This window comes from Echinops telfairi, unplaced genomic scaffold (assembly GCF_000313985.2).
Source record: "Echinops telfairi isolate 266 unplaced genomic scaffold, ASM31398v2 ScPeMD7_9;HRSCAF=40, whole genome shotgun sequence".
Taxonomy (NCBI): Eukaryota; Metazoa; Chordata; class Mammalia; order Afrosoricida; family Tenrecidae; genus Echinops; species Echinops telfairi.
This window is the reverse complement of record NW_022103906.1, coordinates 7,325,534-7,345,270: the sequence shown is the minus strand read 5'-3', so window position 1 is coordinate 7,345,270 and position 19,737 is coordinate 7,325,534. Positions and strand designations below refer to the sequence as shown.

General features: G+C 37.0%; 1 protein-coding gene and 1 non-coding gene across 2 annotated transcripts in view; both read left to right on the top strand.

Moving 5' to 3' along the window:
- The window catches only part of CSMD1 (CUB and Sushi multiple domains 1), a 2,262,799-nt gene that overhangs the window by 1,514,161 nt on the left and 728,901 nt on the right, over positions 1–19,737 (top strand). The window contains exon 8 of the mRNA XM_045286696.1: positions 9,357–9,444. Coding sequence (XP_045142631.1) covers positions 9,357–9,444 — 88 coding nt within the window. The remainder of the gene's footprint in view (positions 1–9,356; positions 9,445–19,737) is intronic.
- On the top strand, positions 18,654–18,817 carry LOC115868394. The gene has a single exon (XR_004045567.1). It is a non-coding gene; the product is annotated as a U1 spliceosomal RNA (small nuclear RNA).

Below are 19,737 nucleotides of genomic sequence, written 5' to 3'. Positions count from 1 at the left end.
TGTATAGGAGCTCAATGCCTTCTCTTTCTTCCATGGAAGGCTGGTGGTTTCAAAGTGCTGGACTTGTACTTTGGAGCCCAACTCATAGAGCAGAAAAAGAAGTCTCAGTTTTAGCATCAAGTAGGTCTCAATTACGGCTTCAATTTTCTTTCCAAATATGATCAACTCCTGGATTAAGTTCTAAAATATATGTGAATACCTGAAGTTTCTAAGTTAATATTCTAATGATATTATAATTTAAAATAATATTATCATTTAATTCTATGTTATTATTATTTAAAATTGGCAATTGATTTCTAATTGTTTCTGATTATTCCATAGTGTACACCACCTTTCTACAAAGCTATATAGAGTCTCCATTATCATAACGACACTAGCTTATGCCTTTCTCGGGATCTTTGATTCCTTCTTTTACTATCGCAAACAGTCTTGTGTTGCTTGCTATAAATAAATTCATGTTCAATATTAATTGCTAATCTTAAGATTTGTCTTTGAAAAGGAGAACAGTTTAATGGGAAAGGTTCTTATTTCTTGTCCTGTGCATCTAGAGATCCTAAAAGATCAAGAGATGTGATCCTATATGCTTTAAAATAAGCTAGTTTTTTAACGTGAATTCATATAATTTACACCTTTTAAATATAAAATTATTCAATGGGGTTTTAAAGCTGTCTAATCTGCATCTGATCATCCACAAATGTCATATTATATCTTGTTTTATAAGTAAGTAATGATGTGTGATGAGTCTATTGAATATTTTCAGTTTTGATTTTTATTACCAAGATTTTGATGAACATCTAATCCATGTGTTAATATCTATGGCATGTGTTTTTGAGATTTGAAAATATGTGATCCAAGAGAATTAGAATTGCCATTATAGTAAGCTCAGAACGTGCTCTCTTTTCAAAGTGATTCTCTGTGGCCCTGGGGAGACTGCTTGAAACAGACCGACTCCAGGAGCCTTTCCCCGTTTTAAGCCTCAGTTCTCAAGGAAAGCCATTACTCGTGAGGAATTCGGCCGTGGAGACGTATTGTTTGAGTATACACAGACTGTTTTTCACCAGGCCTTTTCCGTCACTTTCTCCCATTAAAAGTCTATCTGTGTTTCAGGAAACCAGCCATATTTTACATTTAATTTCTCATCACTTTTTGTTATCTTCTGCCATCTGCAATCCACCCAGGCTTGCCTCATTCATTTTGTGCTCTCACAGCATCCCAAGTAAGTGGGCATTCTCCAGTCAGGAAGCCACTTTGACATTATCTTTAAAGAGGAGTTTTAATCTAACTTGAATGGAAACCTCCACATTATCCTATTTGGTAGGATTATTATTCTACGGGCTATACATAGAAAAGGCCAAATATAAATAAGCCCATTTTAAGACTTTATGTTTAGTCATACTTAGTATGGATCCTGTATAACAGGAAATAAAAATTATACTTAAATGCTATTATTTCTGTTGAAAATGGCCATAGCCATCCATCATTGGTAACGCTGTCTTCACCTAGCACAGCAATACTAATTGGCTTGAGGAATTGTAGGGTACCCAGCTGATGATGACAGAGGGGAAAAAAGTTGATATAAGCAATATTCCTCATTAAAGTAGGAAATTAGTAAACAAGATATAATTAGAAAATGAATCTTGGAGATTTACTGTTAGTCCACTGTTTATTAATTGCAATTCCTGGCCCTAGAACATGATACCGGATTATGAAACCATATAGTGTGTAAAATAAATAAGTAGAGCCAGCATAATAATGAGCATCAATAGCCTAATAATTTACATATCTATGACTCCCTAGTCTATTTTTTAATTATTTTGGGTAAATCTGATTACTTAGTAGAGAAAATGTAGGAGTTTAACATTTTTATCATACCTGCAGAAAAAATTATTTAGATAATGATGAAAATATTAAATTGATCATGTCCAACATATCAATAAACTATGCAAGAAAAAAAAATATGGTCTTAGAAATAGATGAGCAAAAGTTACTTGACAAAACTCCAACACCTGATTGGTGATAAAAAAGAAAAAAATTCTCAGAACCCCTTACAGAAGGGTGGGGAGGAGAGGAGTCTGTCAGGGTGCAGTGTAGCACTGATGAAACATACAACTTTCCTCTAGTTCTTTAATGCTTCCTCCCCACCACTATCATGATCTCAGTTCTACCTTAAAAATGTAGCTAGACCAGAGGATGTACACTGGTACAGATAAGAACTGTAAACACAGGGCATCAAGGACAGATAAACCCCTCAAGACCAATAATGAGAATAGTGATACCAGGAGGGTAAGGGAAAGATGGGGTCTAAAGGGGGAACTGATCACAACGATCTCCATATAACACCTTCCCTAGGGCACAGACAACAGAGAGGTGGGTGAAGGGAGACATCAGACAGTATAAAACATGACAAAATAATAATAATTTATAAATTATCAAGTGTTTGTGAGGGAGGGGGTTGGGCAGGGAGGGGTAAAAATGAGGAACTGATACCAAGGGCTCAAGTAGAGAGAAAATGTTTGAGAACGATGATGGCAACAAATTTACAAATGTGCTTGACAGAATGTATGTATGTATGGATTGTGATAAGAGTTGTATGAGGCCCCAATAAAATGATTAAAATTTTTTTTTAATTCTCAGAAAACTAGAAATAGAAAATATCCTCAATTTGAGAAATATTAACTAAGAAAAATCTTATAGCTGACATGATATTTTTGATGAGAAATTAAACTTTCCCCAAAAATGCAGAAATAAGACAATATGTCCTTATTATTTCTTTTGAACATTATATTAAAACCCCCCCAAAATTACACAATTAGACAATAAAGTTAAATAAAATACAAAAATTGGGAATGAAGAATTAAAACTGTCTGTTTTCAGACAATATCATTTTCTAAACTACCTCAAAGAATAAGCAGCAAAACAAAATTAAAAGCCTCTAGGAATAAGCAATGACAGCAAATTGTAATCCTTGTTACCATAGAAAAGTAAATTTTTTATATTCCCACAATGAACAATTGGATTATCAGAACATCATTTATTTTAGCTCCAAAATATACTGTACAATTAGTTTATAATCAAGTATAATGCGTCTGATTCTACTTAAGGAAAGCTAGAATTGCGGAAAGATACGAAATAAGATCTCAACAAATGGAGAGACACTCTATGCTCATGGATAAGAAGACAAGATGATGAAGACGTCAATTCTTCTCAACTGGATCTATAAATTCAATCCAATGCCCTGATATTAATCAGTTTATTTTGTGGATATTGATAAACTGATTCTGAGGTTTGTATTGAAAGAAAAAGGCCCAGAATAATGTTACTAGATTGACAATACCAATAAAGCTTACTATAAATTCCCATACTCATTAACATTGAGCCAATTCTGACTCAGAGTAGTGACCTTATAGGATAGAACTGTCCCTGTGGGCTTCTGAGTCTATACTTCTGTACCTGAGCTGACAGCCACATCTTTTCCATCATCTTTTATACTACCAGGTGTCCTTCGCTTACTATACCAAAAAAAGAAAATGAAACTACTTCATTGACTGATTCATAAAACTTAAAGAACATAGTAGAATTGTATCTGTGGGTTTCTGAGATTGAAAAAAAAATTGAACCCATTTCCATCAAATCAATTCCAACTGAAAAACAAGTTTCAAAGCCATGGAGCAGATTTTGACTCAGTGACTCTGAAGGGCAGATTGGAACTGGCCCTGTGGGTTTCCCAGGCTGTAAGTCTTTACAGGAGCAGAAAGTCTCGTCCTTCTCTGGCAGAAATACTGGTGGTGTTTAACTAGGGACCTTGCTGTTAGAGGTCCAACATGTACAATCCATTATGCCACCAGCACTCTGACTCACAGTTACCTTATATAGGATTTCTGAGACCATCATGCTTCCTAGGAGGAGATAGACTCACCTCCACTGGCTGGTTGTTTGAAAGTCTACCCTCGTGGTTTGCAGTCCAATACTTACCCAACAGCCATCAGAGCTCCTTGAAAAACTGTCCAAAATAGACACACAGCTAATTGATGTTCAGCAAAGGCGATTCAATGGAAAACTGGCAATGGTGTGAACACATGGTATAGGAACAATTGGGCTATGCCTTCAAAAAGAGTTCAATGAGTGAACCTGGATACAATTTACATCTTTCACAAGAAATAACTAAAATGGATGATATATTTTATATTTAAATACAAGACAAAAATTTACAGGCTTTATGAATGACAATAGACTTAATGACAGTGAGTCAGTGTGAGAAAGAAGATAACATCAGGATTTGGAAATGACTTCAACATAAAAAGCAGGATTGACAGATGAAAGGAAAGATAAATCAGAGTTCATTAAAATTTAAAACTTCTCTAATAAAGTACTGTTAAGAGAACATACACACTGGAATGAAGGATTTGTAAAACACATATCCAAAATATGCAAACAGCTCTTAGAATCGAGAAAAAAGACCAACCTCGTAATAAAATAAAAGCTCAGAACAGAAACCCCACCACATAAGCTCTAGAGATCTGGTAGCATCACGGATAGCAGTTTGAAACCGCCAGTGGTTCCCCTGAGAAGCTGAGGCTTTCTGCTCTTGTAAAGAGCTATAGTCCTGAAAACCACAGGGGCAATTCTAGCCTGTGTTCTAGGGTCACTATGAGTCAATTTTTATGTATTTATTTATTAGGAGGCAGTGAGTTTGGCTTTCTTTTACATTTATTCTTGGTGGGGGTGGGGGTGGGGGACTTGGAAGACAGGTAACAATCATTTGAAAATATATTCAATATTAATTAACCCTGGGGAATTACAAATTAAAGCAACAGTGACTTACCACTGCACACCTATGATAAAGAGTAATAAAGACAAAACCCAGTATGTCAGCAGCAACATTCACTCAATGTTCCTGGAAATGTAAAATGGTACTACTACTTTGGAAAACAATGTGGTAGGTTCTTGTAATGCAAACCATAGCAAAACCTACAATTCAGCAATCACAATCCTGTTTTCCAAATGAGATGAAATCAAATGCTTACGTAAAAACGCACAACATATATCTGCAGCAGCATTACTCATATTCAAGTGACATGTTTTCAATAGATACATGGATTAAAAAATGTGTTGCACTGACAAAATGGAGTATCATTCAGTGGGGGCTGGGGGTGGGAGAGGGACACACACAGAGAGAGAGAGAGAGAGAGAGAGAGAGAGAGAGAGAGAGAGAGAGAGAGAGAGATCAAATCACTCGAAGACAAGGAGGGCTTGTAAAAGTTTCCTCTGGAGAGAAATCAAGTCTGAAAAGCCACATACTACGTATCTATACTAGCACAGAAACTTTTATTAAACAAAAGTATAAAACCACAAAGCTATTGTTTATTTACATACCCTCCCCGATGGCAAAGTTCCCGTCTCTCTAGACTTTCCAGGATGAAGGCTGCACTCTTCTATTTACACCAAATCAAAATCACAGTTTTGGCATTTTGAAGCACTCACAATCCATGTTCTTTTTTTCATATCCTTTTAGTTTAGTTGGTTTATTTTTCCCAAAACAGAAGGAAGCCCACAGGTACAAAAACAGGTTTGTAGGTTGATAGAACAAAGTTTCACAAAGGGATTTTCCAAGGGCAGTCTTTTGTACGCCCAAAGAATGAGGAGGGTGTTGTCTGAAAGGAAAAAGAAACAGTCCTGGTTGCAAAGGTCTTGACCTATTCCTCAACAATGCAGTTTCCAATTGTCTTAGGACTTCTTCATAATAAGTCCCCATGATCTTCCTGTGCCCTTCAAGAACACTTATCAATATTTCCCACAAAACAGTCTCCCAAACAGTTGTCACAAACTTTCAAAGCTGACTTCTTTCCTCTGTCTAAAATTTAGTTGGCCCAACATATCCCTTCGGAAGTCATTTTTGGATTAAATCTGTTTTTAAGGCAACCAATGAGATTAAGATAAATTTATTACTGAGACACTTTATCTGTAGCCATGCATGGATCACTGAGATATGTTTGAATATGCCCTGTATGGAATAAACTTGTGTATGTATGAACTGAAACTTTAGAAGCAATGCATTTTAAAAGTGATCCTCATGTTATTTTAATTACATATCAGTGTTGAAATGAAAAACTATAAATGTGGTGAAAAGATAAGTGTTTGGTAGGTGTCATAGAGACGGATTTATGAATAGGTAGAATACAGGAAGACCAAAGGAGAATGGGTGCATTTGATTTATGGTGCTGGTGAAGAATATTGAAAGTACAAACATCCACCGAAAAAAACAAAAGCAAAACAAAACAAAACAAAACAAAAAACCTGTCTTGGAAGATGTACAGCCGGAATGTTTCTCAGAAGCAAGGATGGTGAAATTTTGTCTCAAGTGCTTTAGGCATGTGATCAGGGAAGAACACCAGGCTTCATAAAGGAGAAGGGTAGTGAAAAATAAGAAGACTCTGGACGAGATCTTTGACACAATGGCTGCAACAATGGGCTCAAACGTAAGAAAAAAAAATGTGAGGATGGGGCAGTGTTTCCTTCGCTTGTGCAGATGGTCCTATGATTCAGAAGTGAATTGAAGGCCCCTAGCAACAAAGAATACAGGATGCATTTAGAACAAAGAAACTGTTCTACACGATACTATACACATAGGTGCATGAGACTATATATTTGTCAAAACCCATAAGATGGCACAAAACAAATTGTGAACCCTGATATAAACAGTAGACTTTAATAAATTATTAATATTCATTCATAAAGTGTACAATTGTACCTCAGAAATCCATGACGTTAACAGTAGGAGAAACTGTGCAAAAGTAAAGGTAGAGTATAAGACCTCTATTTTCTCCAAAAAAAAAAAATCTGTAAATCTAACTCTACTCTAAAAATTAAATTCATCAAACCTCTCAGAAATCAATTTTTAAAAGACAAAACTTCATATGAAATATAGACCAATGAATTTCTAATGTTGAGATGCTGTCTAAGGTTAAAGACATGTAATATAGTCTAGTTAAAGTTGAATTTAATGATGGCTTTATCCCTTACCCAATTTTATTCCAGTTCATCAATAGAAACTATATCTTGCTATAATTATTGATGATTTTTTCTATGCATAGTTTTAACAAAATGATCTAGGAATTTAATATCTACCTAAATTAATAATTTTTAAAACATAAGTAATCATTTAAATCATGGGAAAATTCTTGGTATCTAGAAGGATCCTGTTCAACTGCTAGTAATAAAAGATCTAGTTCAAAGATCTAGCATGTTGTTTTTAGGTGCCTTCTGGATGTCTCCAACTCAGAGGGACTATATATTTACAGAATGAAATACTGAGAAATCCTGTACCATCCTCACCATTTAACCTGGCTCACACTGTATGAAATATATTAATCATGCAACGGGCTGTTCAGAGATTCTTGGTTAGGGTCAATTAATTCTTGGTTAGGTCCCTGTTCTCACTGAACAGTTTTCACGGCCTAGGTGTTTGCTGTTGTTGGTAGGTTTTGGCACTTAATTAGTTTAGAAATACTTCCTGTTTCTGTGCCATCGCACAATTGTTTCTATGCAGTCACCATGTCTGTCCATTTCTCTCAGTCTTCCTCATTTTCACTGACTCTCGCTTACCCAGCTTGTTGTCCCTGCTCTATCTGCTAGTTCATCTGTGGTCTTTCTGCCGCTCTCTGTCTGCGGCAATATGGCAGGGAAATTCCACATTCTTCATTCTGACACAGTTACAGATGGCAAACAGGCATGTTAGAAGACAGGATAACCTTCCCAGAAGCATCCTTACAGATTTCCCTCCATGTCTGCTGACATCAAGTGTGCCAAAGCCTCATTATTGACCCAATTGCTGGGAAGAAAGGCGGGGTTTCCATGGTTGGCATAGCCATATCAGAGCGAGTGGGATGGATGTTAGTGCGTAAACTACTCCAGGTTGCTGTTGATTCAATTCCAACTCATCGTGCTCTCTTGTGATGGAATCCACCTGCCCTACAGGCTTCCTGTTCTGTAGCGTTTACAGAAGGAGGGCTGTGTCGGAGTTGTCTCAGTTAGCAACTGTCTTTGAGTTGCTGGTTGCAAAGTCAGCAGTTCAAACCAACCAGTCATTCCAAAGAGAGACGAGGCATTCTCGTTCTGTAAAGAGTTAGTCTCTCACTGTCCGGCGACAGTGTAAGACGTGACAAAATAATAATAATTTATAAATTATCAAGGGTTCATGAGGGAGGTGGGGTGGGGAGAGAGGAGAAAAATGAGGCACTGATACCAAGGGCTCAAGTAGAAAGAAAATGTTTTGAGAATGATGATGGCAACAAATGTACAAATGTGCTTGACACAATGGATCCATGGATAGATTGTTATCAGAGTTGTATGAGCCCCCAATAAAATGATTTTAAAAAAATAAAAAGATTTAGTCTTAGAAATCCTAAAGAGGAATTCTACTGTTTTATAGGATGGTTGCCAGTCTGAATGGATTCAGTGGCAATGGGCTTGTTTGTTTGTTTATTTGTGTGGTTTAGCCTTTACAGAGTAGATCACCAGATAGCGGTGTTTGTTTTTTGTCCGGCTGGTTGCTATGTAGTTCCTACTGCTAACTTTTCAGGGAGCAGCCGAGCAGATAAGCATTGTGCACCAGCGCTGCGGACCCACTGTATACATTAAGCGTGCGGCTCCAGAAAGCGTTCTGTCTGTGTGACCTATCAGGTAGGGAAAGACACATTTTGGAATACAAGGGTAAAGAGATCATCATAGTTACATAAAGAGGGCATTACGATTTTAGTTCAATTATATATGTTTAATGTTCTAATAGGCATTTCAATTTAAAGTACGTGTTGGACATATCTTAGTAATGATCCCCATGGCCATAAATGGGGGGAGACTGAAAACCTTCTTCTTTATAAATGTAGCCTTGTAAGCATTTTTCTAAGCATGCTTCATTGTAATCTGGCATAGAGGATGTCACACTGAAGAAATGAGTTTTTTATTACATTTGGACCTCTGTAGCACAAGAGGAAAACCCCTGGAGATGGTATTGGGGAAGCTTTGGACTGCTAAAGGATGGCAGTTCAAGCCCACCAGCTGCTCCTTGGGAGCTTCTGTGAAGAATCACAGGCTCAGAAATGCGATACAGGGTCCGTACTGGTCATAATCTCAGTAGCAGCTGGTGGATTAGCACAGGAGGGTGTTCAAACAAAAAATGTTGCCAGTTTTTCACAGGTGAGAAGTCTCTGAGGTATAAGAATAAAGATTTATTTTAATGTAGATAAACAAAAATCTTAAAGAAATCATCTATTTAGTCATGATCATTTAAGGATTGAATCTCTCTAATCTAATGTATTTCCTCAAAACGATATGACATTATACTATTGCTTCTATTACAGTGACTCAAGGAGGCGTGGCTTTGGTCTCTGACATGTGTCCAGATCCTGGAATTCCAGAAAATGGTCGAAGAGCTGGCTCTGACTTCAGGTAGGAGATAATTGAATTATTTTCAAAGCACTTTATGTTCTAACACAAATAGACTTTTAGTTTATCAATTTTGTTTATATAGAATACTCAGTGGGTTAATTACTATTAAAATTATTATACATCAACACCATTTATAGAAAATTTAATCATATCACATCTTAATGAAAAATATAACACATTTTACAATGATACTTCTTACTATATGGACCATAATTAAAATTTATAATATTGTATACAGACAGTCCAAGTGTGACAGATATCTGAAATCCAACAACTTCCACTTTAAAACAAGGCTTCAAACTGATTCTAATCAGTCCCTTCATGGCTGAAAACTAACACAGAAACAGACTTTTTTATTGACATTTTCGGTGATATTTCATGGTAACTGGAACAGGAAAAAGGAAAAGTCAAAGTTCAAATCCCTGCGAGATGGGAGAGCCTAAAGAGACATAATGAGCCCTTTCAGGAACCTGATACTTGAGATTAGCTTATTGGCAGCATCATGGGGAGCCAGGCATAATCAGTGTTTCACAGTGTATCACCATCTTTGAGCAGGGCACTGCCATCTTTGAAGAGGGCAGTGCTATTTCAACTGGGAATGCACACTCTACTTATGCAAAATTACAGTCACTGTGAAACAATGGAAGCCCAGCCCATGTTGCAAGCAATTCTTCATCACACTGACCTTCTAACTGCATGAAAAGGTTTTGGATCCTTGCACCAAGACCTAAACCAGACAAATTCCTTGCCATCAAGTTGATTCCAATTCAGCGTGACCTTATAGGACAGAGTAGAGTTGCCCTTTTGGGTACCTGAGCTTACACATTTTTACATATGCATCTGTTCCAACTGACCTACAAATCCTACAGTTGGGAATGAATTGCATTCGTAGCCTCTATAATCAACATTCATCTTCACAACTTTGTTTTGTGTCTTGAATCCATTTTTTTTCATTGCCTTTAAGTTAATCTTTAAATGAAATGAGGCAAACATTTAATCATAGAATCATAATAGTTTCCTTATATCAACTTTTACCATGAGAAATGCTAGTGGAAATCACCGCAATTTCATTTAGAGAAGGTTGGTAAACAATAAAGACCCCTGGTGGTGCAATGGTTAAGCACTCAGCTATGTAGTAAAGGTCTTCAGTGTGAGAAGAAAATCAGCCACTCAGTGGAAGAGATGAGTTAGCAATTTGTTTCTGAGAAGATTACAGTTTAATAATCTTACAAAGCAGTTTTAACATACGAGGTCATAATTAGTCAGAATCAAAACACAACACGATGATTATAATAGTGCTATTACTTTGAATTTTTGCATTCTTCCAATTAATTCAGAGTTTATCATTAGCCACTTCTCCAGATGGATGCTAGGGTTAGAAGTTAGCTGCACCATCAAAGACTAAAGTGAATGATGAAAGTGATTTCCTCACCAATTTTGGAGAAAATAAAAGAGCCATGTGTAAAGAATTTTGGCTACTGAAATGAGGTGATAAATGCAAGTAAGTTTGATATTATTAAAGAGGCAAGAAAAATGCTATCCAATGAAATGAGAGAAGTAATGGCATGTCCTAAAACTATAGAGACATAATAAAATTTGTGACAACAAAGAAACTATAATGCAATGTATAAATGGTCTTTTTCCACATTTTTTGCATGTGAAAGAAAAAGTGTTTTTTTGTTTTTTTTTAATAGCCCAATAAAGATGTTTCTGATTTGAAAGAGATGATTGGAATTAAAATTGACTAAATATCAATTTAAGTAATATATTTAAAAGCCCATGTTTTGGTTCAAGAGTCCCAGAGGCAGAACATGAGTCTAGAAGCAGAACTAGAAGTGGAATTCCTATTCAAGTGATTTTTGTGGGGGGAGTAGAGGGAACGAGATAAAGCTGGAGTAAAATGAGAAACTGGAAACTGTTTTTTGTAGCGGCTACTTTAGTCTGAACACTGGGTGACTCCTGAAAAATAAATTGTACCAATGGATTGGTCAGCCTTTGACTTCCTTCAGGTGTCCCAGGGCAGTTCTATAAAGCAACAGGTGGTTGTGAGAAGGCATTATCACCCACGTGGATAAGAGAGGGTGGGGTGGACCAGCTGGTTACCGGGTCTAGGGAATACCTGTAGTATCCACTACAGATAGCTTTTGATCAGGAAGAGCAATGAAAAAGAAGAATGATGTTTTCAAATATATTAAGTAGCAGTCATCTGGAAGCATCATATAATTTTATCTCTTCTGAACAAAGCAAATAAATGATACTACAAATCCATGTTAAAACCAAGAGATTCCTGTCCTATGCACTCCTTCTTCATCTCGCAAATTAATTACTCTCTGTCCGCACACCGAGAAAAATGGGAACCATGTCAAAAATAAAAAGTAAAGCTAAAACACACTAATATAGGTATCTCTATTAGGGTTTACAACAACATATTGTAATTGTGTGTTACATATCTATTCCCACACCTGACTTAGCTTTTCCAGTGTAGAGTGGAGTCTCATTCATCTTTGTCTCCTCAGTAATTGAAGCAATGCCTGGTACAAAGAAGCTTAAGGTATACAAGGAGGTACCCCCAAAACACAGAAATACAGCTCCACTGGGCTGTGCTTTTGTAGTACTTTTTTCCACTAGGTGATCATTGACCAACTCACTCTGAGTAGGGCATTACCTGGGAAGGTTCTCCCTGGTCACTGTGAATTTTTTGTACAAGCAATTTCAATCGAACCACATTTTTTGGTAATTGCCCATTTAAAAGAACGACATATGGCTGTGAAACTGTTTCCACTCAGGAAAACTGCCTCAGAAAGTGTTGTGATATTGAACACAGTTCACTAGGACAGTGGGAAAAGTGTGATATTAAACACAGATCAGAAAGACAGTGCTATGGGAAAAACTCAAGTGTACGAGTGATTTTCTCATTTCAAAAATGGTGAAGTGTCTATTGATGACAAACCCTGTTATGGAAATCCATCAACTTCCTGAATGAAAGAAAATGTCAACTTGCAGTACATTTGGAGTTTGTTCTATCAGGTCAGACTGTTAATCAAGCTTTCTATTAAGAGGTTCTGAAAAGATTGTTTGACAGTAGTCAAACATGATAATGGGATAAGAGGTAAGTAAAAGGAAATAGAGGAAAGAACTAGGAGGCAAAAGACACTTATAGAGGTACAAATACAGGCATATATATATGTAAATGTATTTATATATAATGATAGGGAAATTGATCTATATACATATATTTCTGTGTTAAGTATTAAGGTAGCAGATGGACATTGGGCCTCTACTCAAGTACTCCCTCAATGTAAGAACACTTTGTTCTAATAACGTGGCATGTTGTGATGGTCACCTTTGCTGACATGCTCACTGAAGACAAAAGGGGTGCATAAGCAAATGTGTTGAAGAAAGCTGATGGTGCTTGGCTATCAAAAGCTATAGTGTCTGGGGTCTTAGGGGCTTGAAGATAAACAAGCAGACATTTTGCTGAGAAGAAAAAAGCCCATATGGAAGAAGCATACTAGCCTATGTGATCATGAGGTGTTGATGAGATCATGTATCAGGCATCAAAGACCCTGACGAAAATATCAGATCGAAGTGAATGAGTAGAAGGGCAGAGTGGAGATCTAAAACCATCTGTTGACCATGGGACATCCCCTAACAGAAGGGTCACAAGGAAGACACTAGCCCATCAGGGTGCAGTATAGCACTGACGAAACATACAACTTTCCTCTAGTTTTTTAATGCTTCCTCCCTTCCACTATCATGATCCCAATTCTACCTTACAAATCCAGCTAGACCAGAGCATGTACACTGGTACAAATAAGAGCTCGCAATGCAGGGAATCCAGGACAGATAAACCCCTCAGGACCAATAATGAGAGTAGCGATACCAGGAGGGTAAGTGGAAACAGTTAGGGGGTACAAACAAAAGAAAAATGGGTGAAGGGAGACAGCAGCAGGTATAAGACATGAAAAAATAATGATTTATAAATGACCAAGAGTTCATGAAGGAGGTTGGGTGGGAGAGGGGGGTAATGAGCAAATACCAAGGGCTCAAGTAGAAAGAAAATGCTTTGAAAATGATGATGACAACATATGTACAAATGTGCTTGACACATGGATATATGTATGGATTGTGATAAGAGCTGTAAGAGCTCCCAATAAAATGATTTTTTTTTAAAAAAGGCCTGTTTTGGGGCAGACCGGGAACTAGTTTTGCTACCACAACAATGTCCCTACTCACATAGCCATCACAGTGTGCCAGTTTTTGGCATAAAAAATCGGTATGCCTCTCTTGCCCATGCACCTTACTCACCTTATCTCACTCCATGCAACTTCTTTTTGTTTACACGAATGAAGAGGGACATGGAAGGACAGTGATTTGACACCATAGAAGAGGGGAAGAAAAAAATGAGGGAGGTGCCTTCAGTCATCCAAAAAGATGGATTGGAAGTATATTTCCAAGAATGGATTTTCAGATTTGACAAATGTGTTAAGTATAATGGAGAGAACTTTGAATTTGTTAAAGTTGCTTTGTAAAAAAAAATTAAATACTTAACTTAAAAAAAGTGTGTTTTTGGTTTTTTTTGCAGGGGATACCCTCTTGGATATGTCTAATGTACTCTATGTATTAGGCAGATTTCCCCTGCAGCACTCTACCAATCTTGAAATTCTCCCCAGAAATCTAGAAACTTTCTTAGTATTTTGTGGGTGCATAACTCACCTTAGGCTATAGTTATTAAATTATTTCTGATAATACTAACATGTTCAAAGTATAGTTCCTGAAATGGACAGAAACGATTCCATCTTCAAAAGTTATTCGGGAAGTTAGTAATATTCAGGGGTAATACCCATTTTTCACAAGAAAAATAATTAATCTTTGCATTAGGTTCTTAAGTCAATCTCCTGCGCTCACGCTATCTCGTTGTCATGCCACGTTTATCTCAGGGAAGAGGTGAAACATCAGGATAAGCATTCGCTCCAACCATCGTGTTGATTTCGCTATGGGTGAAGATAGGCGGGCATGAGAATGGCCGGTTAAAGGAAGAAGTGTGGAACCTGATCTCAGATGAGACTTTTAGTTTTTCTCAGTTTATATGGAAGGTCTATGCTATTTATATGTCTCAAATGCTGTTAAAGAATATAAAAGCCAGGAAAAGTTATTTAAACTATTATTATTTTTTCTATTAAACCAAATGTTTTAAATTGGTATCATCAAGCACTTCTAGCTTCTAGTTATTCAATGTACAACAGAACCAAATACTGCTTCATTCTATGCCACCCTGTGTTTTAGCCGACAGAGGCTGTCCATTGGGTTGAAGGTGTTTCTCTTTTCTGCTGACAGTCTATGAAACCAAGTCTAACGTCCTCATCCAGGGATGGGTCCCTCATAATAAATGCACATAGTATGTGAGACAAAGACTAGATTCTCAGATCTAAGGAAACTTTTTCCAAGAAAGATTCATTTGGTTGTTCATTCTTCTGGAAATCTATCCATTCAGTAATCTTTGTCAACATCATAATTCAAGGATCATAATTCTTAGATCCTCTTTATTTGATGTCCATCTTTCACATGTGTGTGAAGTGATTGAAGACCACAACTAGTCAGTGAACATTAGAATTTCTTAACACAAGGTCCCTTATTTTTAACACTTTAAAGCCTTTTTTTTTTTTTTTGCAGCAGATTTGCCCACAGTAAAATGTTGTTTGAATTCTTGCCCTCTGGTACTGATTGTGGATCCAAGTAAAATAAAGTCCTTGAATCTGTATTTTCTTCACTTATCATGATGTTGCATACTGATCCTCTTGTGAAAGTTGGTTTTCTCTATGTGGAAGTGTACTTTATATTAAAGCTTGCAGTCACTGACTTCATCAGTAGGTGCTTCTAATCCTTTCAGCAAGCATGGCTGTGTCATGTACATATCATGACAACCTTCCTCTGGTCCTGATACCAAACTCTTCATAAATTCTCAGAATTCTTTTCTCACAATAGAGATTACATAAACACACTCCTAGGAAACTACTATGGATCCAGTTAATTACTCTAGATTTAACTTTCCTGGATTACATCTATAGAAAAATGTACAAAACCAAAACAATCAAACAAAAATAACCACCAACAAGGACCAAATAAACCAGAAAAAAGCCTCAATCAAAAAGCAAGAATATATTGAAAACTTGAACAACTATAAAAACGTCTAAGGAAGATTAAATGACAAGATTTCACATTTTTACCTTACTACATCTGCAGTAATCCACCCTGTGATAAACTCTCTCTGATAGTAAGGCCATGCACATCCATGGTCCACAATCAGAGGAGATTAATGACAGGCTTAATCTATGTGGTGACCCTTAAAATGAATTTTGGGCTTTCATTCTCATCCATAACTTTCTGCAGTTGGGTGTTCAAAGTTTAAGCTCTAGTATCGTTCACTCTTCTGGATTTGGATTTTATCATTTATAATCCTTGGATCACATTGGCTGGCGTGCTTCTTCCTTGTGGATGTAGCCAATGCCTCACTTAAATGACTGCTTATTTTAAAAACCTTTAAGAACCCAGACACTATTCTTTCTAACAGCTGATGTGTTAGGCTCGGTTGACTAGAAAAGCAAATCCAGTGACATTCACACAGGTATAAGAAAGCTTCATATCAAGAAGTAATTATATATCAAGAAAGCATCCCAGTCCAGTCCAACTCAAATCTGTTAAGTCTGATACTTTTCCATAAGTCCCTGTTCAGATTCACAGAGCCACATGTAATGACACACAGTGCAGGTACATCACAGGCCAGTGGGTGCAGAGTTGTGTAGATTCATTACGGTTGATGGAAACATGTCAGGGCTCTAGTAACTCTCAGGGTGGCCAACAAGCAGGAAATGAGAGGGGAAAGAGAACAGGTAGGCCTCAGGGTCCTTCCTTATAAGAAGTCCACTCATCCAAGGACGAAGCATCAGGCTTGATTGACAAGTTCGACTCCACCCCTAACCAATAGTGTCTAGTCAACATAAAATCATATCAAGTGGGCACCACCTGATTTCTTCACTACACCATGCTACAGCACCCATATCTACAATAATCTCTTTGTGAGAACAATTTTCAAGCAGGGCCATCTCATAAAAGCCAACTTTTCTTATATTAGGACTATTATTAATTCTGAGTTCAAAATCCATTCATTTATCAATGGTTTGAACAAATGAAAATCTTGAGTGATGACACAACACAAAATTGAGGGTTAAAAATAAGGCAAAACTTTCAATAACCCCTGTTTACAAAGGCAGAACAAAGCCTGATAAACTAAGACATGCCATAAAAACCCAAGAGAGTTTAAAAATCCCAAATGTATGGTATTTATGAGTCGCCCTTTATCGGGCACCTCAGAGAAAGAGATTTGGACAAAAGTCCAATAATTACAAATCCCTAATCTTGAGACAGTCATTATCTGCTTCTTCGCCCACTAGTGCATTTCAACCGTAAGTCGCAGAAGAGATCAGTCCCTTTATGCTACTGCAGGTATGTCCACCTCACCTAGTGGAACCCATGCTCTTTTGATAGTTAGTGCACTGATCACATTCTGTCCACGAAAGCCTTCAATGTTGCAACTAGAAGTAGGAATATTTTCTTCAGTTCTTTAGTTTTCTTCAGTTATTTAAGTTTGAGTTTTACCTACTGTGCTCTTCCTTTTAATTTCCTAACATTTTGCATATTTCACCACAATGCTTTGTGTTTGAGATCCATCCTTTGAAATGTTACATTCACTTCTTTTATTCACCATTTCATTTTTGACTTTAGGTACTCATTGATCAACATAAATTATCAAGGTACTTTTTCACATTCAGTTTAATCTTGTCTTTCTAATTACCTTTTGGTTTTTCCATGCTTAATGCCCTTGATATCATTCAGAGCTACCCAGTCTTTAGTCTGTGGTGTTTAATACGCTGAATCTATTACTGACATGGTCTCTAAGCTCAGCTGTGAGATGCTCACGCCTTCACTTTGGCCTTGGTAGCTATGTTTTAATTTCCTTTAGCCTTTACTTGAGTAATTGATGGTTTGTTCTTCAGTCATCCTCTGGCCTTATTCTGGCTGCTGCGAATCTATTAAGACTTTATCATTTCGATCCACAAGGATAGTTAATTTGATTCATGTGCACTGAATCTTGTAAGGGTCACATACAGAATTCCCATTTATGTTGTTTCTGAAAGGTATTTTTAATGACTAAGTGGTAGGTCTTGAAAAATTCTATTCTGTCCTATTTTGTATCATTTTATCAGCAAGGCCAGGTATTCCAATTGCTGACCATTCTTTGCTTCCACCTTTTACATTCTGTTACTAGGAATTATCAATTTGCCTTGCATGCTTGAGCACTTTCAGACTATGAATGTTGGCTAAAACCATCAATTTCCTTGACTTTGGTATTATTGGTTGGTGCATAAATTTGAATAATACCTTTATTATCTGGTCTTCTTGGAAGGTATATTTTCCTATCACTGGCAGCATTGTTCTTCAGCATAGATCTTGAAATATTCCTTGTTATGATGAATGTGATATCATTATTCTTCAACTTATCATTCATGGAATAGAAGACCATATTGATTCTCAGATTCAAAATGGCCAATACCAGACCACTTTAGGTCACTAATGCTTAGGATAAAAATACTTATATGTCTCATTTCACTTTTTGACAACTTCCAGTTTTCAATATTCTAAAATTCATATTTTGTACACTCCACATTCAGATTACTTGTAACTATTTTTTTTTCACTTTGAGTTGTGTCACATCAGTAAACAAAAGTCCTCTTTCTCTGCTTATATCATTAATGTTGAGGAAGCAGCTGTACTTCAGTTGTGTTCTGAATGACTTTCAATTCAATGGGCTCGTTGTCTGGCACTATGGAACAGTGTTCTGCTGCCTGTTGTAAGCTTTTCACTGCTTAATTTTTTTTGAAGAAGATAACTAAATTAGTATTTTATGTTTTATATATATTTTTTGATAACTAAATTCTTAATCCTAGTTTGTCTTAGTTTCGAAGTCCTCCTAAAACCTTTTCACCCTTGAGGACACTGCTGGAATTTGAAATACTAATGCACAACATGGTAACGTGCAAGCCACCACAGTACTAAAAAATGACAGACAGGTTGTGGTTAATCCACAAATAAATGTGAACTATTATTTTCCTTTTATGCATTCATATGAGGATAAGTCAAAAATAAATGTTATACTTCCCTGGCAGGGGAGATACCATGATCATGAAGGTGGTTTTCCCAGGGCGAGGCTCACCCGTTACACTCCGGATGTGCTGATCCCTGCGATTTCCCCAAATGTGGGAGACTCGACTGCATAATTTGTGGTGGTAGGGGGCTCCGTTCATGCTCTCCCCTGAAAAAAAAAAAAACAAAAGAAAATAATTGTTATAAAAATCATAAAAACCTTTATTTAGCAACCATCTAAAAATAGGAAGCTATTGTGTCTCAATATATCTTCTACTTTATTCCTTCAAGAGGCTCAAACTGTGTTTTTTTCCAGTAGTGTTTGAGTCAAGGGAATATCTGATAGTGGGACAAGTGAAATCTAGGCTGCGGGTCAAGGAGGTAAAGTTTCCAAGGAAATTCTTGTAAGTGAACATTTGTTACCCTCCCATAATGAGCAAGTGCAGTTTCGTGATGGGAAAAAAAAAATACTCAGAGAAATTTTCCTTTAAAAACTTCTTCATGAAGAGTGTCCACATCCATTCTGTGTGATTTAAAAAAATTATTAAGATTACCCTTTTGGAATACACCCCACTAAAAATTATCATAATCACCTCTGAACTGACCTTCCCTCCCTGCTCTGAATTTAACTTGGTCAGAAAATAGCCTTGGACACCATACATCAATGGTACTTTTTTTCTAAGACACCCTAACTAGAAAAAGAGGTAACCCCAGTGGTGTAGTGGTTACATGTTGGACTGCTAACCTCAAGATCAGCAGTTCAAAACCACCAGGCAATTGGGAGAAAGATAGGGCTTTCTACTCCAATAAAGAGTTATCGTTTTGGAAACTTACAGGGGGAGTTCTTCCCTCTCCTTTAAGGTTGCTATGAGTCAGAATCAACTCGATGGAGCTAACTGAGCGGCCAACCCCAAGGTTAGCAGAACTCCCAATGGAAGAAAGACAGGACTCTAGACTCCCATAAAGAGTTACAGTCTCAGAAGCTCACAGGGGCAGTTCTTCCCTGCTCTAGAGGGTCACTGTGAGCCAGTCTTGGCTTAATGGGAGAAAGAGAGAGAGAGAGGAGAGAGGAGGGAGGAGGGAGGAGGGAGG